At 38.4% G+C, this 27,815-nt stretch overlaps 1 protein-coding gene across 1 annotated transcript; it reads right to left on the bottom strand.

The window, feature by feature from the left end:
* Positions 1-929: 929 nt before the first annotated feature.
* Positions 930-27,608, bottom strand: ube2g1.L (ubiquitin conjugating enzyme E2 G1 L homeolog). Its single transcript, XM_018246972.2, has 6 exons — positions 27,340-27,608; positions 9,443-9,545; positions 7,320-7,417; positions 4,408-4,586; positions 2,477-2,599; positions 930-1,661 (listed from the first exon to the last, which is right to left on the bottom strand). Exons 1-5 carry the CDS (start codon positions 27,383-27,385, stop codon positions 2,513-2,515), a joined length of 513 nt encoding a protein of 170 aa, XP_018102461.1. The 5' UTR covers positions 27,386-27,608; the 3' UTR covers positions 930-1,661; positions 2,477-2,512.
* Between the last annotated feature and the right edge of the window lie 207 nt (positions 27,609-27,815).

The following is a 27,815-nucleotide window of genomic DNA, read 5'->3' as shown; positions in this document are numbered from 1 at the left end:
TGATACATTCCTGTGTAGATTTCAGCACGGTTTTCCCTTTTAATACAGTTTAACTTGGCAAGCACCTGTAAAATGATCGTCGAAACAGAACATTTAGACTTTTGTTCCATAATATATATTAAGACAGTAGGCACTCTATTGGAAAAAAATTATATTTTGGAAGAACGCACTACAGAAGGTGACAGAATTCCAAAATCAAATTACATGAAAATATACATCGCAATTTTCTCTTTGTACATTAGGTGAGGAAAAACTGCAATAGGACGATAAAAAGGTAAAAGAAGGATGACAATAACGTAAGGAGGTGAGCAAAAAATTTTCTTTTTGGATAAAGGAGGTTAAAAAGAGACTGAAACAGAATTGTTATGTCAAATCCTGAAGATACTTTGAGAAACCAATACCGATGCATGCTTTCCTTTTTAATATTCAATATCAGACAGCGAAGAAGATCGAACAGGAAATGCAATTACTAAAGTACACTGGTCAGATAATTAAAGCAGCAGGGTTTTGGGTGCTCTTGGTAGCAAGTAAGCCAGCTACAGCCAGGCTGAGCAGCACACAGGTTTAGACATTTTTGGGAGTCAAGTTTCACACATGACCTGAGAGGATTTTGAAGACTTGTTAGGGTGCAAATAAGGCACTTCAGGAGTTTAATTACCAGAGTTCCGTCCCCTTAGGGGTTATATGTGGCTGATCACTTAAAAGGTAACCAAATTCCTGCAGTGACCAAAGAAAATAGAAACTGTAGACATTATGCCAATATATATATATATATATATATATATATATATATATATATATATATATATATATATATATATATATATATATATATATATATATATATATATATATATATATATATATATATATATATATATATATGATCAGAAACAATTTCTTTTTATAGTACTTTGTTCACTATGCAGTGCTAGCAAGTTGTTTTATTGTAATTGCATATCCCGCCTGCAATTAAGCCCCAAAAGAGACAAGGGTGACAGGCTCCTCAAACAGAATTTCTAAAATCTCCTGGAGCTAAATAAAAGACAGACAAGTCAATGCAGTATTGCCCACTGACACAACAATGTGGCCTATTCTGCATAGAGAGGACAGTGGCCATGGGGAGACCAGTAGGAAGATTCAAAAAAGATTCCAAGAGCTCCTGTCAGGAAAAGGACACTAGAAGCATTAAATTTTACTTATTCCAATCTCGTGATATTTGTTTTTTTTTTACAGAATAATAGGTTCACTGTTGGAGAGAAGACAATCCCTTCCCTCCTTCATATTTTATCTTCCCCTTTATCTTCCCTATTTGCATTCCCACCACTTTTTACATATGTTTTACCCTACACAACAAGAAATTATTATTTGGTACAATGTGTATTTATGGATGTACATGAACAGTATATATATTATCCAGATCGTGTTGTGCTATGTACAGGTCTGTACAATTCTTCCTGAAGTTTAAAGCAGTTCATTAGATTTTGAAATGCGAGATCACCTTTAAGTTGGCACTTGTTAGGCTATTGTCAGCATTGATAACTGGCATGTTTTATTGCAACCCAGTGCCAGCCAGTATTTGCCAACTTATTACAACAAAAAGTCCAGCAAAAGGTGGGTAGAGCGCAGGAAAAACAGTGCCTTGTTTCTCAAATGGAGACCTAAAAAAAAAAAAAAAAAAAAAAAAAATACCAATCAGTAAAGAAAAGGCAAGGAGGAAGGAACCTATTCACCCACCATCATTTGCCACAAACAAACCGTACTCAATTTTAGCTACAGCAGATTCATCTAGATCCCTCATTTAAGTGCAACATAAAGTCTCATTAACTTCTATAGGTTGCTTTGAATTATCATACAAAAGTCCAAGTTAAATTCCTATAGTCAATTTTTACCTGCCAGTATATTCGAGATGTGTGAGAGGAAACCATATCACCCAGAGGTAATCCAGACAAACAGAAAGAACACACACTTTTTGAAGTTAGTGCCTAAACTGGAATACTTTATCCACTGAGTGAACAACAAAGTAAAATATTTTTTTTGACATTAAATATAGTAACTTTTGAGCCAGAACCTACAATATCTATTTCTTGGCAACAAATGTGCTAGTTTATATGAGAAAACAGTCAATATGTTAGTTCTGTAGAGAGACTTGAATTGCATTTGACTTGTTTATCTTCCTGTGTATGAACAAAACAATGTATTCTACAGAGCTTATGTTATCTATATGTTTTATTTGTATAAATTATAGTACAACTTCTGAAGCAAACAGCTTTTACCAGTATAGGGCTAAAGAACTTTATATATTTTAATTACTAACAATTTCATTTTTTTGTGTTAATGTCCCTTAAAGACTATGTATGCTACCCTCTCAGTGAACCAAGTTTAAATGCTCATTGCTAAATGTACATTAAACATAATATAATAAAACAAATTAAATGTATTACATTTACATGAACAGGAATGCAGCAAATCTTACCCTGAAATTGTGAAGCTACTAAATGCTGGTTAAATGTCACTCAAAAGCAGTTTCTTGGCTTTTTCTTACACATCGAGCAACTTTTCTTTTGAATTCTCCATTACGGTCTTCTCTCCACTCTTTCTGTACAAATAAAACACAGAATGCAATTCGTTAAAGGGATTATTGTCATTTTAAACTATTTTGTGGTTTTTCTACAATGGCACTGCCACAAATATGAAAACAAATTAATATAACATATTTAACTATAAATGAATTCCTGAGTTATAGGTGTTTATTTTGGCATGATGGCTTCCCTAACTGTTCATTATACATTCATACTGTGCTGCCCTAATAGCAGGCACAGCATTACATGTGTGCTTGGAAGCAACCCGAAACCTCAGTTCTCTGCGACTCGGCAAAGTCACTATTTGCACATGCATGTGACATCAGTAGGAGAGCCATCACATGCTGTGCAAAGAAGATGCTGCTTTTAGTTTCCATCATCCTTCATATCTGCTCTCTGGTTTGTTCCGCTATCCACCGAGAAACACCCGCCTCGAATACCTACCTACAACACCTAGCTGTTGAAAGGGAACTCTTTATTTCAAAAATATTCCTCCTTAAGTGCATTCCTTCCCTAGGCTGGAGTATCAGTTTGTTATCATTTGTAATTAAACAACCAGGAGATGCTGGTATTTGTAGATCAAAAACATCTCAAGAGCAGCACTTTATACTGGTTTGTGGTGTGGAGCGCTACAAGGCATGTGGACTGTGTGTACATGGCATTTGTTTTGGCTCAGTTGAAAACAATACAGGGGACTGAAGCAAGAGCTTTTTCCTCATGTATATGCAGAATTCAGGGGGCACAACTACAGAGGAAACACACTGTGCGGTTGCAAGAGGGCCCAGGAGTGTAAGGGGTAAGTAAGGCCCAAACTAATTGGAAGAATAGATCAACTTTCCATTTCTTTCATGCAGCAAAGATCCCATGCCACAATTATGTTTAAAAAGTTTAAGTACGATTTGTTCATACACTTCTGGCCCTTTTCATAACTTACAAATCATGTATAATTGATTTGATGGCTTAGGCTCAGATCCAGGAAAAAGGCTATAAATTGCACTTTAATTTTGTGTTACATTACTTAACCAGTGATCAGTTCTGAGGTAAAGCACAGAAAATGTTTTGATAGCATGAGGCAAACTTGATTGCAGTGGATCAGTTCTTATAAACAGTAAAAGCACTTTGCAGGCAACAAATATGATTTGTGTGTTAACTGTAGATATCCAACACTTCTCTGGTCTCTCATTGTACACAGTGAGAAAATAACCCTTTAAAGGAAAACTATACCCCCCAAACAATGTAGGTCTCTATTAAAAGATACTGAGTAAAACAGCTCATGTGTAAAACCCTGCTTCATGTAAATGAACCATTATCATAATAATATACTTTTTTAGTAGTATGTGCCATTGGGTAATCATAAATAGAAAATTGCCATTTTAAAAAATAAGGGCCGCCCCCTGAGATCGTAAGATTCACTGTGCACACATACAACCACATGTAAGGTCACATGAGCCAATTAACAGACAGAGTTCTGCCTTTTGCTTCCTCACTTCTTCCTGTTACAGTTAGAGTTGTAGTATTTCTAGTCAGGTGATCTCTGAGGCAGCACAGATAGAGTCACGAAATGGTGGTTCAAGGCAAGAGATGTAAAATGGCAATATTTATGTAAATATATATTCCAGTTTGGTAAGATTATTTAATATGTCATTCAATTTGATATAAACTATCTGTTGCTTAAGTATTCATTTTGGGGGTATAGTTTTCCTTTAAAAGCTCAACATATCATTAATCCGTTCTACAAGTAAACACAAAGCTTTAAAAACTTTGATACAGAGAGAAACATTTTCAAAATATTACATTTACAAAACCGTATTGAAAAAAAATGTACCGCTGCATCAACATTTGCTGGAGAGTCTCCATTAGGGTCTGCTAGCATGGAAATTACGCTGATCATTATGGTTTCCACCGTATGGATAGGTAGCCAACGCTCCTCTGGTTTCTCATAACCATATTTGTCTTCTCCTGGCTCATGAAGAATGGAAATACATACATCTCCACTCTTATCAACTAGAAAAAGTAAAAACATTCAGAAAATTATATGCTTATAAAAAATAAGACAAAAAAAAAAAACTAACTATACAAGTGCTTTTAAAATAGATTTTGGTCTCCAGGTGTAAACACTGACAGAGGAGACAGAAATTAGTCTCTTGAAGCAGACCAGCAGTTTGTGCTGTTTAAACAGAAGTAGTAGAGGCTATAAAATAAACCATGCAGCTAAAACTCCTGCTTGTACCCAATTTATGCCCCACAGACCATTAATCAGCACAGATTTATTCAGGTATGAGATCCCTTTTCCAGAAACCAGTTGTCCAGAAAGGTCAACTACCCTAGAATTAATTTTAAGAAAATAATTTTATTTAAAAATGATGTCCTTTTCTTTAATAAACAAAAATCTTCATGAATGTAGAATGACGGAAAAACAATCCTAATGTTTTTTGGAAGGTTAATTTTTTTTTTTTTTTTTTAAGCAGAATCAACCAAGTATCGTAATACAAATCACAGAAAGATCCCTTATCTGGAAAACCCCAGGTCCCAAGTATAGATCTTACACCTGTTAAAACCTGTGCATTTTATGTAAAAATTTAATTAGGTGCCCTTTCCATTATATATACATTTTACAGAGATTCTTCCATTGTTTACTTTAATCCAAGCAAGTGCTTATGTACAGTATGCAATATGTACTGTTGATATCCACATCCACTATGCAACAAAAGGGAGGTAGTTACCCTGCCAGATTATTACTGGAAAAGCCAAAACAGACAGCACTGTTTCACAGCGGATTTTAATGTAAACTGCACCGCAGTAGGCTAAGGTAGGTATTGATCCTAATATGCTTTAATGTGATCTTTTGGCCTGAAAATAGTTTGTACCTTCGGTCTACAGTGTCTCCAATAAAGTAATTGAGAAGTAGCAAATAAGCTTGAGAAAACACCTTGTGTAACATTAACCTCAGGCTAATATCACACTGGCCTATTTCTCTGCAGATCAGCAGACCAATGGGAAAATAACCTGATAACGGCTCAGTGATAGATATAAGAACAACACTTGTTAATAAAAATCCATGTCCCATTGCGACTCTTTCAGTTACAATGAGTAGGAGAAACAACAGCCTGCCTGAAATCACTTACATCGTGCAGCACGGACTCTTTTGGATAGCCCTGACCAGGCAAAAGGACCGGAGATGGCTGCCTACACACCGATATTACAACTAAAACAAAATACTCTTTTTGGATTAGGAAGTAAATTTTAAACGGTAGTGAATGATTTACTGTGCAATTTAAAAATAAAAACGACACCATAAAAATCATGATAGAATCCCTTTAAAATATGAACCTTTGTTTAGTTTTTGAATTTAGTACATTGTTCTAAAGCTCATCTGGCTGCTTAACCAAACAATGGCCTGAATTCTAACTGTAAGCTGGCCATAAACGCAAAGATCTGATCGTACGAATCGAGGATTCGTATGATTTTCGGACCGTGTGTGGAGAGTCCCGACATTTTTCGTCCGGTGGAGATAGGTAGTTTGGTCGATCAGACCGGTTAAAATTTCTGTCAGCTGCGGGTAATAACTCTGCATGTATTGCCGATCGTAGAATTTTCAGAGGGAGTCTGTCACTAGCTTTGGTCGGACATAACTTTCGTACGATTGCCGTCAGCGGCAAAACATCGGCTGATCTGTTCTTTTGTACTTTATTTGATCGGAATGGTTAGTGGCAGGTTGGGAGATGGGGAAGTCCGATTGTACGTTGATTGGTACGATCGGATCTTTGCGTTGGTGGCCAGCTTAAGAGGGCTAAAAAATAATGGAAAATTGAAAATACAACACTATATACATAATTTGTTTTACCATTTAACCAGTTTCAGGATATGCATATATCCACCTTCTGCCCCAGTATTCAGCAAAAGCAAACCTGATTTGGATTTCTTATAAAGGAGTGTGCAAGAAAACTACAAGGGGTCAGGTCTTTTCATTCAGAACAGCTTGAATCCTTTTTTGAATATGGTCTATATAGCTTTTCATCACAAAAACAAGAAACAAACATTTCTTAAGTATGTGCTTAGTTTTCTTTCCCCCAATTGACATATGCAAACTAGGGTTCGAATTGGCCTAATCCCTAAAATAGCTGACTGCGCATCCCTACATTATATACATTGCACAGTGCACAAGATTCTCCCAGTGTTGTTTAGATACAGACATGGTTTTAACATTTGTCTAAGAATGGGATCTGCAATCTATAGAAAAAGTAAAGTTTCTAGGCTAACTTTTTTTTTCAGTTTTGCAACGGAAACATGTATCAGGGTGTTGCATAACATGTCTATTTAAAAACGTCCCTGGATATCAGCAACATGTATAAAACTTTTGCTCTTTAAAACAGGTAGTAGCTTTGCCAACTCTACTTTAATATAGCATATAAACAACTGGTCCACTGGAGAGCAATTGGTAAAAAAGTAGTTTTTGCATAGCACTGCATGTTTCCAACAATTTAGGTCCTTCCTCCGGTGCAATTTTTGTTGCATAACATGAACAGTTTTTTAGTGCTTATCACAAAAGCAAATTAACATTGCAGTACACAGCAGCATATGTTTTTCAGTAGTCCGATTATAAAAGCACATGCAACTTAAATGCCTATGCAAAAAAATGCATTTTTAACACATTGTAACCATTCTAAATCCTTCAACATTACAACAACCTTTTTGAACATCCTTCAGAATTTCATGCAATAACCGTTAGCATCTTACCATTTGGGTGCCATATTTCGGTGATAAATTTCATTTTAGGTGGCCGGAGAGGATAATCCCTTGGAAAGGTGAGGTGAGCCTTGAAAACCCCACCCTCACTGAAAAGACAAGAGAAACAATAAAATACAAAAAACAGTCCGTAAAAGCCTTTATGTGCAAGGGTCTGAACTGATAAGTCTTCACAGCATCACAGTACAAATAAAAATGTGTTATCAAACTTTGAAAATATTGTACAGTATTATAATAAAAAAAAATTAAAAAAAGAGAACAGGAAGATACATTTTTCAGAAGTAAGATTTATGTGCCATTGTGGGTAGGTAAATAGGAATACATTGCCCCTTTAAAGTGATACTGACACTAAAAAACTTTTCAAATTATAAATGTACATTAAAAGTTACCAATAGGTCATGTTGATCTTTTTTGCTGAGAGGTTTATTGTTGTAAGCAATTGTTAGTTGAAGTTCCTAACCCGGACAGTCCCATCTCAGCCTGTCAGTTAAAGTTTCTAATGCGAACAGACTCCTGCTGCACAAATATGGCAGCCCCCTCATACAGGAACATGGGGCATCAGACAGGTAACGTAATAGCATTGTGCAAATACTTTATGGCAAAGTTAAGTTGTTTTCAAAGGTAATATTATGAAAGATTTAAAAATGAGTTTAATTTCTGGTGTCCGTATCTGTTGAAGGCACAACAGTGTTTGGTGGCTTGTGTATATACAGCTTTGCAATTTTTATCTATTCCTCGTTGCATTTTTTACAATTATATAGATTGAAAGCTTCAGAATTTTTTTTTTTTTTTTTAAAGGACCTGCTTTTATGTAGCGATAGTAGCACTTCCAGATATTAAAGGAACAGCACCATCAAAAAATAAATGTTTTAAAGTAATAAAAATATAATGCAGTGTTGCCCTGCATTGGTAAAACTGCTTTGTTTGCTTCAGAAACACTACTATTCTTTGTATAAATAAGCTGCAGTATAGCCATGGGGGCAGCCATTCAAAGGAGAAAAAGCTCAAGTTACACAGCAGATTAGATCTGTAGAACATAATGTTAACGATCATTCACTATTTAACCTGTGCCATATAGCCTTTTTCAATTTCCACCATTGCTACACAGCTGCTTGTTTATATGAACTATAGTAGTGTTTCTGAAGCAAACAGATCAGTTTTTACCAGTGCAGGGCAACAGTACATTATATTTTTATTACTTTAAAACACTCATTTTGTTACTGTTCCTTTAATATATTTTTTATTTGCCATATTAGATTTAACAATTTTTGGGACTTTGTGAGAACAAGTTTGTACTATCACCATCATTTATTCTGCTGTAGTTTCATAAATACAGGGAAAAAAAAGTGTGTCAAACCTCACCTAAAAAGACTTCAAGCTGCAGCCCTACCAGAAACATTAAAGGGATTCTGTCATGATTTTTATGGTGTAGTTTTTATTCCTAAATTAACGGTTTACACTACAAATAATTCACTCTACCATATAACATTTCATTCATAATTCAACAAGTGTATTGTTTTTAGTTGTAATATTGGTGTTTAGGCAGCCATCTCAGGTCATTTTGCCTGGTCATTTGCTTTCAGAAATAGCCAGTGCCGCACTATGGAACTGCTTTCTGACAGGCTATTGTTTCTTCTACGAAATGTAACTGAATGGGGTCGCAGTGGGACATGGGTTTTTACTATTGAGGGCTGTTCTTATATCTACCAGGGAGTGGTTATCTGGTTACCTTCCCAGTGTTCTGCTGATACGCTGCTGGGAGGGATAGGAGGGGGTTAATATTACTCCAACTTGCAGTGCAGCAGTAAAGTGTGCCTGAAGTTTATCAGACATGCCTGGGGGCATCTGGGAAACTGACAATATGTCTAGCCCCGTCAGAATTCAAAATTAAATATAAAAAAAACAAGTTTGCTCTTTTGAAAAATGGATTTCAGTGCAGAAGTATGCAGAAGCAGCATTAGTAACTGATGCATTTTAAAATAAACATGTTTTTCCATGACCGTATCCCTTTAACTTTAATGCTTGGACTCAACAGAAATTTTTCCTTAACATATTTAACTATTGACACTTAACTCTTGCAATAGAAATGGGTGCCATCTACGCATCGTACTTACTATAATGTGTCAGGTGGGCCGATTATTAGAACCTCCCATCGGTATAAGTCATTGTCATCTATTAAGCCTGCTGAAAAACCTTCCACTGGATTCTTATTTAGCTCTGCAAAGAGAAAAACCAAACAAAATATTCACTACATAGCATAGATAAGCAGCTTACCCAGTTTGAGCAATTTTGTGCAAGTTTTAGGCTAGTATCAGTCTGTGTAAGAGCGCAGACCAAGAAACAGCCCTACCACTTGTAATGTACGCACCGGAGCCACTGGGCTAAGAAATGGAGTTTGTCCTGGAACATAGTATCGGTTAGCGATGACCAAAATGCACCTTTTAGTACTGTTTTCCAGTGGATGGCAGCAGTGAACAAAATGTTCAGCATAAATGAACCTCCTTAACCTGCTATAGCATAGCACTGGTTCACTAGAATACCAACAACGTAAGCCTCAAACCAATAAAGAGGGCATCCTTGCATTTAGCACTGAATGGTAAATAAAAAGTACGGTATCCATTATTCAAAATTCTTAGGACATGGGTATTTTCCCAGGTAAGTAGCTTTTAGTTTAGAGAAGCATCTTGCAATGATTCATGCAACAGTTTATAGTAAATACTAAACTTAGATCAGGGAGCTAAATAATTCCCCACACAAAGACTCACCCACTTTCTATTCAAATCTAAGGTATTTTTAATAGTGTATTTATCAATGGGTGAAAATAGAGTTCACCATTTGATAAACTAACATCACATTGATAAATCTGCCCCTTGGTGTAAGAAAGAAGAGTTTGGATTTGTAGAGCACTGGGCTGATTTTTCAGTGGGGTACAGTTATATCTCATGGTAGTTCCCATTTAGGTTTTATTTAAAATGTTAAAAAAAAAAAAAAAAATCGTACTACTTCAAATTATTAATGTACATTAAAAGTTAAAAATTGTCAAAGCTGCCAAACTTGTCACTTCTCAACTTGTCAGCTAGAATTTTTGGTGGTTATGAGATTCACACATTTTAAAGGAGAACTAACACCCCCCCCAGATAAAGCAGCCCCCTTAATTGCCCTTGATCTGTCCCAGTTACCTCTCGCTACTAACACAGTATTACCTATATTAGCGTTCCTATTGGGAATCCTGAGCACAAGAAGCAGAGCAGCGGGATCCCTTGGCACATGTATAATATAATATATATATTTAAACCGTAGAAAGCATTCACGGCATCATATTGTTTAAAGAAAAAAAAAATAGTTTTTTATTTCCATAACCACATACCAACACGTTTTGGTCCGGACAGGACCGTCACCCTGATGACCAATTGAAAAGTTGCTAAGAATGGAGCATTCTACAACATACTAAAAGTCAACTGAAAAGGTGTACTACCTTTTTAATTCTTATGATATATTATGGATGCCTCCTCTAAGCAAATGTTCTGGTCAAAGCATGCAACCACTGCACACACACAAAAAAAACTGCTGAATACACCGAGGTTAGAGTCAGTGTTTTCTGTAGGTCTTTTGTTTGTGCAGGAAGTTTATTGGGTACAGCTCACAACAATTAAACATGACTAAGCAGAAAAACCCTCTGGCTAAATTCAGAAGCGGTGTCTACACCTTCCAAGTTTGAGTTTACAGTCACCAGCTAACATTGGACTTCATGGAAAATACAAAGCACAAAGATTTCATGCATGCCTGGAAAAAAAAAAATGCAGGAAAAGGGCTGTGCCTTCTCTTTGCAAAATAACACCTAAGCAACTGAATTCCTTAAAAAGATACTGACACCAGAAAATAAACTTTTTTTGTTACATCTATTATAATATTGCCTTTGAAAGCTACTTATAACTGTCAAAGTATCAGGGAAAAATGAAAAAAATTATTTATTTATTTGGAACCAATAGAAAACAGTCTCATAAAAAAATGGATCTACAGGGGCTATTAAAGCAATACTTAAATATTCTGTATTAAAATATCCATCATTTAGGGCTTCCCTAGCTTACACATTGCCTTCATTATCTTGCTCCCATAATGTTCATCCTCCAATCCCTTCAGAGCTCTCCTACAAAAATGGTGTAACCTAGCAAATAAGCAAGTGTGGTCTGACATCACTGAGGTGTGATCATCCAGCTGCAACTAAAAGTAAATTTACCTTTACAAAAATGACCCGCTAATGCACATTCCTCTGAATTAAGAGCAAAAAATAAACATTTGCTTCATGCACCATGTAGCCTTATAGAACATGGATTTCAAACTTTTTTAGGTCAAATGAAGATACCATCCTGCTTGGTGTCCAACAAGTCCTGGAGATTCAGATGCTATAAAATTATCTTGTTATACACTAGGTGATAGGTGTTTATAATTATAGATTTGTCACAAGAGATACTTTGGTGGCAATTCTCACTTCCACTCTCACAGTTCACACAGTATATATGGTTGGACATTTTGGGGTGCTTGTAGGTACTGAAAAATATTCTCTGGTTGGGACCAAAACTTTGATTCAAATAACCTTTTTATATTTTTATTAGACCCTTAACTGTATTTGTTCATTCAAATAAATAAAAAAAAAATATAAATACATATATATTTTTTTTTTTTTTCTAAAGGTAGCTCATCCTAAAATTTTACTTTTAGTAAAGGCAGTGGTATTTTAATTTGATTTTCATTTCTTTATATTGGTGTTCATTTTTTAATTATGCAGCTAAGTTGTTGCTTGGGTTTAATTACCCTAACCAGGGAGCAGCTTGAAAGCCATGATGGAAGAGGAATATAGGCATGGGACCTGTTATCCAGAATGCTGGGATTTGGTGTTTTCCGGATAAGGGATCTTTCTGTAATTTGTATCATCACACCTTAAGACTGCTAGAAAATAATGTAAACAGTAAATAAACCCAATAGACTGTTTATTCTTCAAATAAAGATTAATTAGATCTTAGTTTGGACCAAGTACAAGGTACTATTTTATTACAAAAAAAAACAACTAATTTTTAGAAATTTGGCTAAAATTGAGTCTATGGAAGACAGCCTTCACATAATTCGGAGGTTTCTGGATAACTGGTTTCCGGATAACGGATCCCATACCTGTACTACAGGGTATGAAAGGACAACTATAAATTGTCCTTGCAGACCCAGACATTTTCAGCTGCAGGCCATAGAACTTTGTACCGTTAAAATGTCATACCTATATGATCAGTAGAGATGTGAATTTGACATTTATAACATTTTAGACCCCATTATGTATACATAAGCTGATGGGATAAAAACATGCTATCAAACACACTTCTAACTACACTTTCAGCATTTAAGAAATGTTTTTTACATAAGCAAACATTTGCAGTAGAAATACAAAATGAACTAACCATGTTATAATGCAAACAGCTTTCTAAAATATACAGGTTTCCAGGATCAGCTTAATCTTAGCAGCATTTTTGGCCCCACAATCAAAGTACGGTATACTTATTTCTAGTTTGTTTTATAAGAAAATGCATTACTGTACAGATTAATTCATCTTGTTAAATAGGTGAATTAAAGGAAAGAGCAAAACCGTTAAACAGCTGACATTTAACAAAACGGAAGTACTAAAATCTGCTGGCACTGAAAGGGTTAAACAATGTCCAACTAGAGATGGTATTTCTACAAGAGGAGAAGAGCCTTCCCATGAGAGCTAACAATCTATACCAAAATAGGGGCAGGGAATGACGAGGAATAAATAGCATCTCCGCAGTCTTGTAACTGAACACCACAGCATACATATCAGCTGAACTTCCCGGCACTTGGTATTAGGTCAGCAGGTACAGTTAAGGAGCACAAAAAAAAAAAAATCAATCAGATCAGACACCTCTAAACAAAAACCAAAGAAAGGGCTGCAATAAATATGCAGTAACATACTGTACATCTTCAGAGTAAACGCATCTGTTCTCCATTGACTGGGAACTAGTTTTAAAGTGGCCATACACGGGCAGATAAAGCTGCCGATGTCGGAAGTTTGGACCAATTTGACAGTTTATCTGCCCATGTATGGGGGCTTCCGACTGGTCTTCCCGATCGATATCTGGCCACGATATCGATCGGGAAGGTTTGATTTTTAACCGGCCAACCCGTTGTAGCCTCCTGGCGTATTGTAATTCGATCGTACGGCCATAAGGCCGAACGTTCGAATTACCCCCGATATAGCCATGCCGTGAGTGGCATATCGGGGGAAAGACCCGCTCGTTTGGCGATGTCGCCAAATGAGCGGATCTTTGAGTCTATGGCCAGCATTAATGAAATGATTGTTACCGAATAAGAGTGGCACATTTAACCTTTTTTCCTGTTAAAAAGTGTACACATTCAGTGTGTAAAACAGGATTAAAAAAAGTTAAATTGCAAAGAAAATTATGCGTTTGTCTTCTGTTTTACAAATGTGTGTGTGTGTGTATATATATATATATATATATATATATATATATATATATATATATATATATATATATATATATATATATATATATATATATATATATATATATATATATATAAAATCGTACAAAATGAAGATTTGTACCACTTTATTCTTGCATCTATGGTCAGCTTTAGATATATCTACAATATGGTTACTTTTATTAACCATATTAACAAAAAGTAGCAACAATAATACATGTGTAGCCTTACAGAACATTTGTTTTTAGATGACCCACATTTGAAAGCTGGAAACAATCAGAAGGCAGCAAATAATTAAAAAAAATTAATAAATAAAAAGTGAACGCCAATTAGAAGTTGTTTAGAATTAGCCATTCTATAAAACACTAGAAGGTAACAGAGATTAACCAACCCTTTAAGGAAATATTTATTTAGATGAAGCAGTGTTTAACATATGGGCTGTTTTACAAGATATTGAATTGTTCAGGGGTATATTTTTTTTTATATATATGTATTTATAAAGTACCAACATTTTCAGCAGAGCTTACATGGGTGAATACACAGAACATACAGATTTACATACAAAGCAACAATTAACCAGCAAGAGGTAAAGAGGGCCCTGTCCAAAAGATCTTACTATTTCCTCTTAACTTGCCTATATGTTTTTGTAGTGTAGGTGGAAACCCATGCAAACAGACTATAATAAAATTCCCCCCTACTTAAATGTAGGGTTGCCACCTGGCTGGTATGTTACTGGCCTGGTGGGGAAAAATGATTGTTGATTCCAATGTTAATAGGGAAAAATTATAAATATATAGGAAGGCCGGTATTTTTTTCCAGTAAAGGTGGCAACCCTACTTAAATGTGATATTCATGGTTACCTAAAAGTTACATGTACGAAAAAGCACCCAGCCCGTGGCCTAGTGCTTTAATATGATCATGTAACAGACTAAATATTTTAGTAATTTAATAACTTACAGTAGGGAGAGCATTATCCACTTTATATGTTCTTGCACAGTTCAATAAGCAACACAGCATACAGACTAGGCACCGCTCCTCTGGCCTGCACAATCTTTATTTGTTTGCAGTGTGCACACATACTATTGCGCATGCAGCAACTGGGGAAAAATTTCCAACTCTAGGTAGAGGCCCAAGCCATAAGTTAAAAGGTATAATCTGTTCACAACGTTATTTCATATATTTGAAGGACAATTATACCTTCAGAATGAATACTTAACCAACAGATAAGTTATATCATAAGTGAGCTATTAAAGAATGTTCCCAAATCGGCATATACATATCAGTAAATATTGCCCTTTTATATATTTTACCTTGAGCCACCATTTTATGATGGTCTGTGTGCTCCCTCAGAGATCACCTGACCAGATGTACTACAGGAATAAACAGTTTTGTCAATTCATTGGTTGATGTACCCTAGCATGTGTGCCCTTGGACTGTTTGTATGCCCAGTGAATCATATGATCCAGGAGGCAACCCTTAGTATTAAAAACAATGATATTCTATTTAGGATTTTCCAGTGGCACCAACAACTAGAAAAGAATTTAAGAATATGGTTTATTTAAATTAAGAGCTGTTTACTGATGTGTGGTTTATGTGGCATATTCTTAGAGAGATCTGCAATATTTGGGGGTATAGTATTTCTTTAAGCAATTATAAAATAGTGAAATATTTTTCTGTCTTGTAAGCTTTATTTACCAGTATACGAATGGGAGAGAGAACCTTTCCCAGTAATAGGAACAAGTTAAGATGCTTTGCTAAAGTTAATATTTACATTACATTTACATAAATAGTAACATTATAAAAATGTGAAGAAAAAAAAAAATCACATCAAAGATTTTTTTGCAGTATTTTTATCAACCACAAGTCATTAAAGCAGGTAATTGTACAGAATAATTGGATACCCATTATCTATTGGATTACCATAGTACCAGGCATGTACAGACCCCCCCATATGAAAAGTGCTTGCCAACTGACAGGGACAACCCACAATCCCCTCCACCAAGAAAACCATATATTTTTGGTAAGTAGACCCTCTGTCCAATATGTTTAAATAGTTCTACTCCAATTTTCAGTCATGCTAAACTAGCTGTTTATACAAAACTTGTATATTATACCATCATATGCCCCATATATCGTACCATACCTCGATAGAAACCTTGCCATCCCCTCCCCCAAAAGTACAAATGTGCATATAAGTGTCTGTTTTGTGTTTGAGAGGAAGCGACACTTACCTAAGCAAGGCAGAAACACAGTCTGTACAAGGAAGAAGACCTCTGGATTCAAAGAAGGACCACCATGATTTGTAGTATGGGTGTCAGAAAGAAGGGGCAGCAGACATGTTTCCGCATGTCTGTTTTTGCCTAGGGGCCCTGGGCAATAATACCCAAGGGTTTGCTCGTTTAAAGAAGCTCTTCTGTCCAGTAGTGCAGTAACAGTAAAATATGTGGAACTTAAAGGAGAAGGAAACCCCCAGGGCGCTAAACCCTCCCCCCCTCCCCTGTGCTGCCCCCCCTCCCTCCTCCCCCCTGGCCTACCTGTCCCCTGGGCAAATGCCCCTAACTTTTTACTCACCCCTCTGCGCAGGTCCTGTCCACGGAGTACGCAGTCGCCATCTTCTCCCACGCGCGTCTTCTTCCTGCTCTGATCGGCGTTTTCTGGCGCATGCGCAGTAGGAACAGGTACCGGTACGGCTCTACTGCGCATGCGCCGAATGTCACGAAGTGAAATCGGAAAACTTCGTGACATTCGGCGCATGCGCAGTAGAGCCGTACCGGTACCTGTTCCTACTGCGCATGCGCCAGAAAACGCCGATCAGAGCAGGAAGAAGACGCGCGTGGGAGAAGATGGCGACTGCGTACTCCGTGGACAGGACCTGCGCAGAGGGGTGAGTAAAAAGTTAGGGGCATTTGCCCAGGGGGACAGGTAGGCCTGGGGGGAGGAGGGAGGGGGGGGCAGCACAGGGGAGGGGGGGAGGGGTTTAGCGCCCTGGGGGTTTCCTTCTCCTTTAAAGGAACAGTTCAGTGTGAAAATAAAAACGGTGTAAATAGATAGGCTGTGCAAAATTAAAAATGTTTCTGATATAGTTAGGCAAAAATGTAACTTATAAATGCTGGAGTGACTGGGTGTCTAATATAATAGCCAGAACACTACTTCCTGCTTTTCAGCTTTATAACGGAGTTAGTCAGCGACTTGAAGGGGGGCCACATGGTACATATCTGTTCAGTGAGTTTGCAATTGATCCTTAAGATGGCCATTGACGCAAAGATCCGATCGTACGAATCAACGTACGATCGGACTTTGCCATCTCCCGACCCGCCACTAACCATTCAGATCAAAGTCTTACCATTCCGATCAAATAAAGTAGTAAAAGAACAGATTAGCCAATGTACTACCTCTGACAGCAACCATACGATAGTTATGTCTGACAAAGCTAGTGACAGTCTCCCACTGAAAATCGTACGATCGGCAATACATGCAGAGATATCGGCAGGCGACAGAAATTTTCCAACCTGTCCAATCAACCAAATGACCGATCTCCGCCGGACGAAAAATGTCGGGACTCTCCACACACGGTCCGAAAAATCGTACGAATCCACGATCATAGAGAGCGTCCTGACGAGCTGCATCTCCATCTGGTACAGTAGTGCCAGCTCTGCTGACCGGAAAAGTCTAGAGCGGACTGTCAGAGCAGCTGGCAACATCATTGGAGTGGCTCTTCCATCACTGCAGGATATCTTCCACAAGCGCCGTGTAAGAAAGGCCTCCTGCATTGCACTGGACTCCACACACCCCTCACACGGACTGTTCACGCTGCTCCCATCCGGCAGACGCTTTCGCAGTATTAAACCCCGAACAACCAGGCTGCGTGAAAGCTTTTTTCCACAAGCTATCAGACTCCTCAACTCACTACCTGTCCTCCCACTACATTCCAGACACACCTGAACTGTGAACTTAACTTTGTGAACCGTTAATTTATTTGCACAATTCTAAAGGTTTACACATGTATATATCCAATTTCTGCCAATATATTGCACATTTCATGTTTACATATTTATTGTGTATTTTTAAGTGCCTTTTTGTGATATGTACTAGCTGGAGCCACGTCGTCTCGTCTCACTGTATATTTGTATACTGCCGAGATGACTTTGACTGATTCGTATGATCGGATCGTTGCGTCTATGGCCAGCTTTAGCATTCAGCTCAGATTCAAAAGCAACAGATATGACCCATGTTGCCCACCCTAAAGTTACTGATTGGTTACTGCCTGGTAACCAAGGTAACCAGTCAGTGTAAACCAAAAGCGCTGAAAAGCAGGAAGTAGTGTTCTGTCACATTAGACATCCAGTCACGCCAGCCTTTATACATTACATTTTTGCCTAACCAACTATATTAGAAACATTTTTTATTTTGCACAACCTGTCTATTGACCCAGTTTATTTTTACACAGAAAAATTCCTTTAAGACTCTGTATTTGGTGGCACTTAAAGGGTTACAAGTGTACACTTGGCAACAGGTTTTAAAATGATTGCATAAAAAAAGCAAATGTCCATCTTAGCATTATCGTCGATTACATTGCAAAGATAAGTCATAGACAGCTGCAACTATATTACTTACAGGGGGGCTTAGACAACCAGACTGCTGCAGCTCTATAATCAAAAAGCCAGTGAAATCCAGTGAAAAAGGTATGTATATGGCATCACATGGGAGAGAAAAGAAACCGAATATTCCCTTCAAAGACCAAGGTGCCACTAGAGCGGGTACGGTATACAGAGAAATCCTAGGGCATTACGATAATCAAGCCAGTGTCAGAATTTCTGCTTCTCTCAAGTCTTAAGAGTCTCAATGGTCTCTCAATCAAAAATATTGGCACCATCAAGCTTTTTTCAAATAATGCACATATTCTGCCAGGAAATTGCTACAAATAATATGGTATTGCATTTTATCCATCTACAAATACATTAAAGAGAAAATATTCTCCTAACCCGTTCAGGACTTTATAAACAAAACAAAAACCCACATTAAACAGACCATATGTAATAGTATTTCAAACAGATAAAGTCTTCTCATAAATAATGATTGTATAGTAGTATGTACCAATGAATGATCCTATAGAAGTCTGCCACTGGGGCACAGTACTCAGAGAACCCAAGATCACACATATACAGGAGAGTTTACATTAGCCAATGACATGAGAAAAGTGTGCCTTAGCTCCACACGCCTTCCTATAACAGAAAGAATTTGCATTATTTTTTTACTTGATTAGTGAAGGCACACAGAACGTCACAAAATGGTATCTTAAATTATAAGATGTAAAAAAAAAAAAAAGCTAAATTTACTAATATGCATATCCCAGATTAGATAAAATTCTTTAAGACTGCATACATCTCTCTGTTGGCCAATTTGTTCTATGCTCCTACATCTACAAACAGTCCACAAATATATCCCAAGAAGTTTCAGTCAATCTCTCGGATTGTATAAACACAAGAGGACAGAAAAGAAAATATTGCAGGATTGTTCAAATTGTGGTAACAGAACCTCATTTGCCAGATTTGAGCTGTTATTCCAAAAAGGTAAAACAGATTTAACTCACATCTGTTAAAAACTTTGCGAAAGGGTACTCTGTGGTAGGAACCCCAGGAAGGGATGCTTTCACCAGAGCCCCCAGGCCAAAACATGAAACAGTTTCAGACCAGGATTCCTTTTCACCAACCTTTAGGTTCAGGGTATATCTAAAATGCGGACGAATACTCCCGACCCCAAAACCTCAAATCCAATTCGATTATACACGGTTTGAGTTTTTTCTCCCCAAAAAAACTTGAATGTCAGGAAGGTTACTAACAGCATAAAAATAGTCACTGGATCTCTCCCATTGACATACATGAACTTGGCAGTTTTTAGGTGGCGAATAGTCAAATTCGAGTTCTTAAATGGCCAGTGTATGATACATCTCGAAATTCGAATTAAAACTCAAATCGAGTTTGGATAATTCACAATTTGAGAGTTTTGACGATAAAAAAAAATTATACATTAGAATTTTTAATTCGACCCTAAAGGAAAAGGAAACCCCCTGGGAGCAAAACCCCTCCCCTGTGTAACCCCCCCTTGGCAAATACCCCTAACTTGTTACTCACCCCTCTGCGCAGGTCCTGTCCACGGAGTTCACAGTCGCTATCTTCTCCCATGCGCGTCTTCTTACTACTTTGACCTGCGTCTTCTGGCGCATGCGCCGAATGTCATGAAGTCGGAAAACTTTGTGACATTCGGCGCATGTGCAGTAGATCCGTACCGGTAACTGTTCCTACTGCGCATGCGCCAGAAGACGCCGGTCAAAGCAGGAAGAAGACGCGCGTGGTAGAAGATGGTGACTGTGAACTCCGTGGACAGAACCTGCGCAGAGGGGTGAGTAACAAGTTTGGGGCATTTGCCCAGGGGGACAGGTAGGCCAGGGGGGCAACACAGGGGAGGGGGGGGTTTTGTGCCCAGGGGGTTTCCTTCTCCTTTAAGAAGATTAACTGCTATCAAAACTGATGGTGGCCATGCACTTTTATAAGAAGTTATTTTGAATAGATAAACTGAACATTTTATCAGCTTACATACTTTAGGGATGTGGGTGGGAACATAAAGCAAGAAAAACATCTCATTCTTCACTACCGTTTCATCAGTTATATGCAGTGGACAAATGCCCAAACAATTTGATCTAATGGCATTCACCCGTAGACCTAGGAGAAATTGCAGGGTACCTTGCAATGTAGGCCCACGAAAAAATAATGTAGGTGGATTGGAAGCACTTGACACAGAGATAGGGCCCTTGGTACTGGTGAACCAACCCAGTGGAACACTGCTCAATCAACATTAGCCAACATTTTTCATATGAATGGAGGCAAATCCCAGGAACCGTTTAGTAGTGGAAAGCGTCCTGGAAAAGCAGAGGGTAACAAAGAGGATGACCTTTAAAGTACATTGTCTTTTATGAACAGTAACTAAACCAACCGGAGATGATGGAATGGTGGCCCCATACCTTTTATAGTATATACATTTACTCTCTAAAGTAGACTTATACTTATAACTTTTCAAGAAAGGCTTGATTCTATAAGATTTTTTCTGTTGAATATTGCCCGTTCTGTGCCACATCATATTTGTCATAGATGATTTGTTAATTTTTCTGACCAGACAGGATTTCCAACAGGAAAATCATCTTCCTGGGCACAGCACATTTGTAAAACACACCTACCTATGCGTTTTTAAATTAGTTGTGTTGTAATGCTTGAAAACATTAAGAAACACAATAAATGAATAGCACACAGAGAAGACAGAGCCTAAAAAGTAAAATAAACAGATACATGAATTTTAAAATAAGTTCTATTAACAGCAAATTGGTCTAAAAATAACTTGGTATATCCATGTAAGCAATGCATTTGGTTATTGCAGCCTCTAGGAAAGGTCTCTTCTTAGCCTCTTCTCAATCTGCTTGCAGAATTTAGCCCTGAATAGAACTCCAACCTCTCTTATCACCTCCTATAGACTTCGTAAAGTCTCAATTGTTTTTATAACACCCGCAAGGAGTGTGATCTATTGGTATTGCCGGACATGTACAGTAAAGCATAGCCTAGAGTCCTGCACGGAACCAATTTCTAAGACCCGGACCCGCAAAGCACGACCCGAACCGCAACCCGCATATTTACCCACCTTGATCCGCTACCTGACCTGGACCCACTATTGCCTTATCTGCAACCTGCCGACCACCATCAAACAGGAAGTAATGGTGCTGCAAACCGAAAGTGATGTCATCAAAAGTGGGCAGGACAGAAACAAGTTTTGTAAAACTTTTAAAAGGAGTAAAATATAGACAATATTACATAAGAGAAGAAATTTAGATGAGAGCCGCATCTATACCTGCACCTGAAAATCCACCCCTCATTCTGCAAGGTGCCCGCTTTTTTTTTTTGCAGGTAACTCGCGGGTACCTGACCTACTGCTGGACTCTAGCATAGCCCACCAGTTGCACAGGAAAGAGAGCAGCACGATTAAACCTCAAACATGGTCGTACATTGCTCAAAGGGGGCAAATATGGGGCACTTTGTCTGTAGTCAGTGAAAACAAAATGAATAGTATGGTGCCAGGTTACTTCAGGTGATTTCAGCATGGTGTTTTCAGCAGCTTGAAAAAGCAATGCTAAATCAACTGAAGGAGACCTGCATAGCCTTGAATGTAAATCAAACGGCAAGCACTCTTGTTAACAAGCTTACGTCTTGAAACATGTGATAGTTAGAAGACAGTTAATGAATATATCACAAACTATTTTCTTACAGGGGACATATTATCAAGAGCAAGTTTTTGCCATTGTATTTGCTCTAAAACAGGGGAATGCGTATTTTAAAATTGTTCTTTGTACCACTTTACTGAACATTTAGCAAAAAACTTTTCCTAGCACCCACTGCACTTCCAGGTGTCATATTTTAAGGTATATTTGGTTTTCTTTATTTTTTTAGTTTCAAGCCGCTCCCCCCCCCCCGCATTGTCAGGGCCCCCTTTGGCTTATAAAAAGGTTACAGACATATCAGGAGATGGAGTTTCAGCCATAGCTGAATATCTATCTATAAGCAATCACCCAAAGATTTCACCCTAAATGTACTTTTAAGCTGAAGTTCCATGAACACCGAGCAGAATGAACATCTAGCAGAGCAAATAGTCAGGTCAGCTGGCAAACTATGACCTTGATCAGAAGTCCAATTCTCCATTTTAACAGGCATACACTGGTCCCAGACTTGGAGGAACAGATATGAGCAGACTAATTACACCAATGAGACAAGCAGATTACCACCATGCATAAAAAAAAAATTATAATAATAATAATAATAATAATAATAATAATGGGAGGGCAGAAGTAATGTTGATAAAACCCCTAAGCATGTTACAGAATACTGTACAGGCAAGAAAATAATATTGCTGCTCTATACATATGCTGTGAAATGGGACAGAATGAAATCAAATTTTCCAGACAGGCTAGCTATTGCAAATTGACTGCACAGAGCTATATAAAATGTTTAATAACAATGAATGGGGATTTGTTGCAAACATGATAAAAAGTGTGACAACTAATTTGATTTAGGGTCTACTGTCAATGCTTGCCATGGGGTGTCACACAAAAAAAAAGTATGGTGTGGAGACCATATAACAGAGTCTTAGCGAAGAGGAGTTTTACCTTTGACAATTTTATCCTAACAAAAGGTCACTGAATGCATCACAAGAGCATATAATGAAACAAAGGTTATGTAGCTTTCAACAATAACATCCCAGATACAAAACATTTTCAACACTTTTTTTTTTTTTTTTTTTTTTTTTAACGCACTCCAGAACAAGAGTTCATCGGCAACAGCAGCCAAAAAAAAAAAAACATCTGCAGTGTCACACATCATTTTAGAGCTTGTTTTTGGAATTCTTAAATAGACCCCAAAACAAGATCTTTTGTGGTGATAACTGCTGCGTTTTAAAGTTCAAAAAAGGAAAGGTTGCTGTGCAAATATAATGGCCGCTTTGAAAGGTTTTCCAAGCAAGCAGAAACACGACAACTTAAAATTCCCTTGTGTCCAGGTCACAAATGTATTAAACATATAACACACAATTGTAAAAACATATTACATAGCAACCAATCAGGTGTTTGCTTTCAATTTCTATATGTACAGTTCACATAAAGTAATTTCAAAGAATGTAAACAGCAAAAAATACTGCAGGATTTCTTGCAATACAGATCACATGAGCAGTTTGACCTTTCTAATGCATTAACAACTTATTAAAAAAAAAAATATATAAGGTCATTATCCTGTTCATGTAACTCCCTGAAAAATTCTGCAACAAGTAAAGGTGGCCATACACGGGCCTATAAAAGCTGCCGACAGACCGAGTCGGCAGTTTATTGGCCTGTGTATGGGGGCCCCCGACGGGCTTCCCCGATCGAGATCTGGCCGAAAGTCGGCCAGATCTCGATCGGATGGGATTAAAAATCCCGTCGGATCGCGGCCGCATCTGTTCGTTGATGTGGTCCCGCGATCCCACCGCCCGTTTGCGAACGCTAGGATCCGATCGTTGGGCCCTAGGGCCAACGATCGGATCAGCCCGATATTGCCCACCTCAAGGTGGGCATATCGGAGGGAGATCCGCTCGTTTGGCGACATCGCCAAACGAGCGGATCTATCCATGTATGGCCACCTTAACATGCAGCAGAATCTTTTGTATTTGCAAGTTTTTCCCTTTGCTTTGAGAGTATTGGATGCCTTTAATATCTAAAATACGATCACCAATTGTAGTTAGCATGTGTCATTTTAGCAGTTTATTTAACCACAAATAAAATAATGTAGTGCCATCTGCTTAATCTCAGTACAAAGATTTCTACTAAGGGGCAAGTAGCTTGCACAACACATCTCAAATACCAATGACTGTTTATTTTTAAACTAGACATAACAGATCGAACACTATGATTGATCACAAGAAGAACATGGGCAGTCAGATGGAGGGCCGACTTTAGGCCATATATCAATTAGGGAAGCCCATTGGAGGGCCCCATACAGTACCCATTAAGTTATCGACTATCTGTCAGCAGCTTATATCTGCCACTGTATGGGGGCCTTAGAGGAAGTATGCCCCCTTGTTCCTACTTGAGTTCAATTAATATGAACACACTTTATTCCTATTCATTTTTGATTAAAAACTATAGTTCTCTACTAAGTTGCACTTGGTTTTTTTTCAAAAAACCAGCTTATTGAGTTTATTTAAGGTTTACATGATTTTCTAGTAGACTAAGGCTCGGGGCACACAGGCAGATTCAGGGAAGATTAGTCGCCCTGCGACAAATCTTCTTCTGGGGTGACTAATCTCCCCGAACTGCCTTCCCACTGGCTAAAATGTTAATCGCTGATGGGATGGCACGCAGCGCGATTCGTTTTCCAAAGTTGCCCGAAGTTTCCTCACGAGGACTTCGCTGGGCGACTAATCTCGCTGAATCTGCCTGTGTGTCCTGACCCTTAAGGTATGAAGATCCAAATTACAGAAAGATCTTTTATCCAGAGACCCCCTGGTCCCGAGCATTCTGGATAGCAGGTTCCATACCTGTACATCAATATCAGCATCCAACCAAGCACATACAAATAATCTTACCAAATTTTTTCATGCAACATATTTTAAGTGTACAGCTTTATTGCCAGCTTTACTTCCAAACTTCTTCCTATTAAAATTTCAACCATTTTTATGCTCAGATAAAATGAAAACACAGAGCATCGTAGTATATTTACCAATATGTATAGGCCAATTTTCAGAATTTTCTTCAGGTCACTTATGTATTACATGTGGGATAGGTTTTCATCACTTATGTATTATATGTGGGATAGGTTTTCATTAAGAGAGAGAGAGAAACCTGCACATTACTAGTGTACACCACTGCATTGGCACTTTTTAAATTCAGCATGATGATCACATATGAAATGCTTGAAAGATATGAACAATAACTGTAAGACTGAATGGTTTTCTGTAAGAAACAATTCGTGTTACAGTTCATTTTAGCATTCTGTAGCAAGACATGTAGTGGGTAGAAGTTAAAAGCAAGGGCAGAGTAATTTGTTTTATTTCTCACAAAACTGGCTTCTCCACCTCCCTGCCTGGCTTCCCATGGATTGTGTCACTTCTAAGTTGCAGGGTGGGCACAGCAGGCGAGGTTGTAAGTTAAAATGTGGGTTGCAGGTTGTGTCCATCCAATGCAGATTCGGGCAGGTCCATTTTAACAAGCAGTTCCTAGATTTTACAAGTAAGAGGATTTACTATTATCATCGCATTAAGGTTTACAATGTCAAATATTACACCGCCATGGAAAAAGTAATACCACATTAAACAGAAAGAAAACTGGTGGTTGCGTAAGAAAAAAATCTCAAGGACTTCATATATTATTAATGGAACATACCCAGAGGGTTATCGAGCTGCTTGTAGACCGAGCTCCATTTCTATAACCTACTGATCAGTCACTACTTTTGCAAAGAACATGCCTGATTTAAATAGCGTGATATGGCTAATCACTAAAACTCTATTTACCTGAATGTACCCACATTAAAAAGCTGCTTAGTAGAGAAGATTCTAAAGTTACCACTCTAAATCTATTGTGCATTTTGCCACAATGAAGTTAAACAGAGGTAGTTAGACCTGGATCTTACAGTAAAAAAAAAATAAAATAAATGAAAATAGCCCAGTCCAAATCAACACCCCCCAAGCAATGGCGACTTTATGAATGCAGGACAATTGACACTTGATTAATGCCTAGCAAAGCATAAATGCATAAATGAACTACTATAGACAATTGAAAAAGATTGTTCAAAATATGTAAAACAAAAAAAGTTTGTTTAGATTCTCATTCATCCAGGTCATGGTAGAAATAAGTCAAATCAGCGGTTTCACCAGTCGTCCGACTGGCTTTCTCAATTCAGAATTGAACTGGTGTAACGTCTAAGAAAAACACAGCAAGTCCAGTTCATTTGGTGTATTTCTACAGATGTACAAAACAGAAAGATTAACAGCAAGTAAATGCTGCACGTGCCATTCTTAAAATAAACTAACTTACAGTGGGTGCAGTTATGACACAGTGCTGTGCAGTTCACAATAAGTCATCACTGTGGTGTCCTGTCCCTTTAAAGCTGGCAGCACATGGAGCTGCATTGTGAGGCCCTACGTGAGGGGTCAGTGCGCAAGCGCGCATCGCCGGCTCCGGCTGTGTGTCACCAGCAGGCAGAGAGAAAGCCTTGGGCAATAGCACAGCAGAGAGGAGACAGACTGAGACACACAAAGGCGATGAGTATTAGGCGTAATGAACAGAATACATAACCGGCTGATGTTGTCGCCAACAGTAACCTGAACCCCGTAAGCAGCACACTTGCACCTACTAAATATGGTATTTCATATACGCGTGTCAGTGAAGCATAAGCAACCTGCCGCTCTCCAGTTCGTCTTCAACTAATCCTACAACAACCATTATACCCACTGCTCCTGCTGGACTACAACTCCCAGCAGCCTTTAAGCGCAAAATAAAGGATTAAAGCTGGGGATTGTAGTCCATTGACAAGGGCAGAACATAAGTGTATTTCCAGTAATACTATCCCCCCTGCCCCCATTCCTTCAAATCCAATTACCTACCCGTACACTAATCCCCCGGTATTTTTTCCGCAACTGTCAGGGGCAAATTCACCGTGAGACAAGCGTTCCACCAACTGGAGTGTAAAAACTACGGCCCACCTGACGCTGTTGCCCTAAAACTCTCAACATCCCACTCCCGAAAACCTATCGCTGCCTGGGGATCTTGGGAGTTGTAATTCAACAGTAAGTAGAGGGGGGCCGCGCCTCATGTCACGGAAGATGAAGTCTGACAGTCTTTTGTTACGACAATTATGTGTGTGTGTCACTTGCGCAACAATGCCACAAAGCATTCCCTCCCCCGCTACTCCTTGTTACCCCGGGCCGGGGTGAGGGTTATTACCTGCAAGCTGCCTCCGCAGCAAAAGCGCCGACTGCAACTCCGTCATACTGTGTAATGAGACGAAAAACGCAAACGTATACGCAGAAACAAGGTTTAACACAAGAGGAGGGGGCAACGCAGCTGGTCCGGCCCGTCACCTCTCTCACTCTCTCCCTCCCGGCTCCTCTCTTCACTGTCTCTCTCACTCTGCGCTCCAGCGACACCACGCACGCGCAGTTATAACCCTTCCTCCTCGTGCAACCGTAACACACTGCGCAAGTGAGAAGGAAGAAATGGCGGCCATCTTGGGAAGGTCTTTTAATTGCGCCATCATAAAAAAAGGCGTCACTAGTAGGAAGAAGAGGAGTGTTTCCGATTTGGGGGCGGGGGATACATACCCTATATGGCCATAAGTATTGAGACGTATTTTTGTAGAATATCTTTTTTTCCGAAAGTCAAAATGAATCTAACTTCGGCTACCCGTTTAGTGTTAGGAT

Source organism: Xenopus laevis, chromosome 2L (assembly GCF_017654675.1).
Source record: "Xenopus laevis strain J_2021 chromosome 2L, Xenopus_laevis_v10.1, whole genome shotgun sequence".
Lineage (NCBI taxonomy): Eukaryota > Metazoa > Chordata > Amphibia > Anura > Pipidae > Xenopus > Xenopus laevis.
Note: the sequence above shows the minus strand (reverse complement) of the source record. Positions and strands in the feature narration are given on the sequence as shown.

Coding starts and splice junctions, on each gene's coding strand:
- ube2g1.L (XM_018246972.2), bottom strand. CDS start 27,385: ATGACGGAGTTGCAGTCGGCGCTTTTGCTGCGGAGGCAGCTTGCAG. Junction 7,418..9,442: donor GGCCCACCTGACACATTATA/GTAAGTACGATG, acceptor TTGTCTTTTCAG/TGAGGGTGGGGTTTTCAAGG. Junction 2,600..4,407: donor CAGCAAATGTTGATGCAGCG/GTACATTTTTTT, acceptor TTATTTGTACAG/AAAGAGTGGAGAGAAGACCG.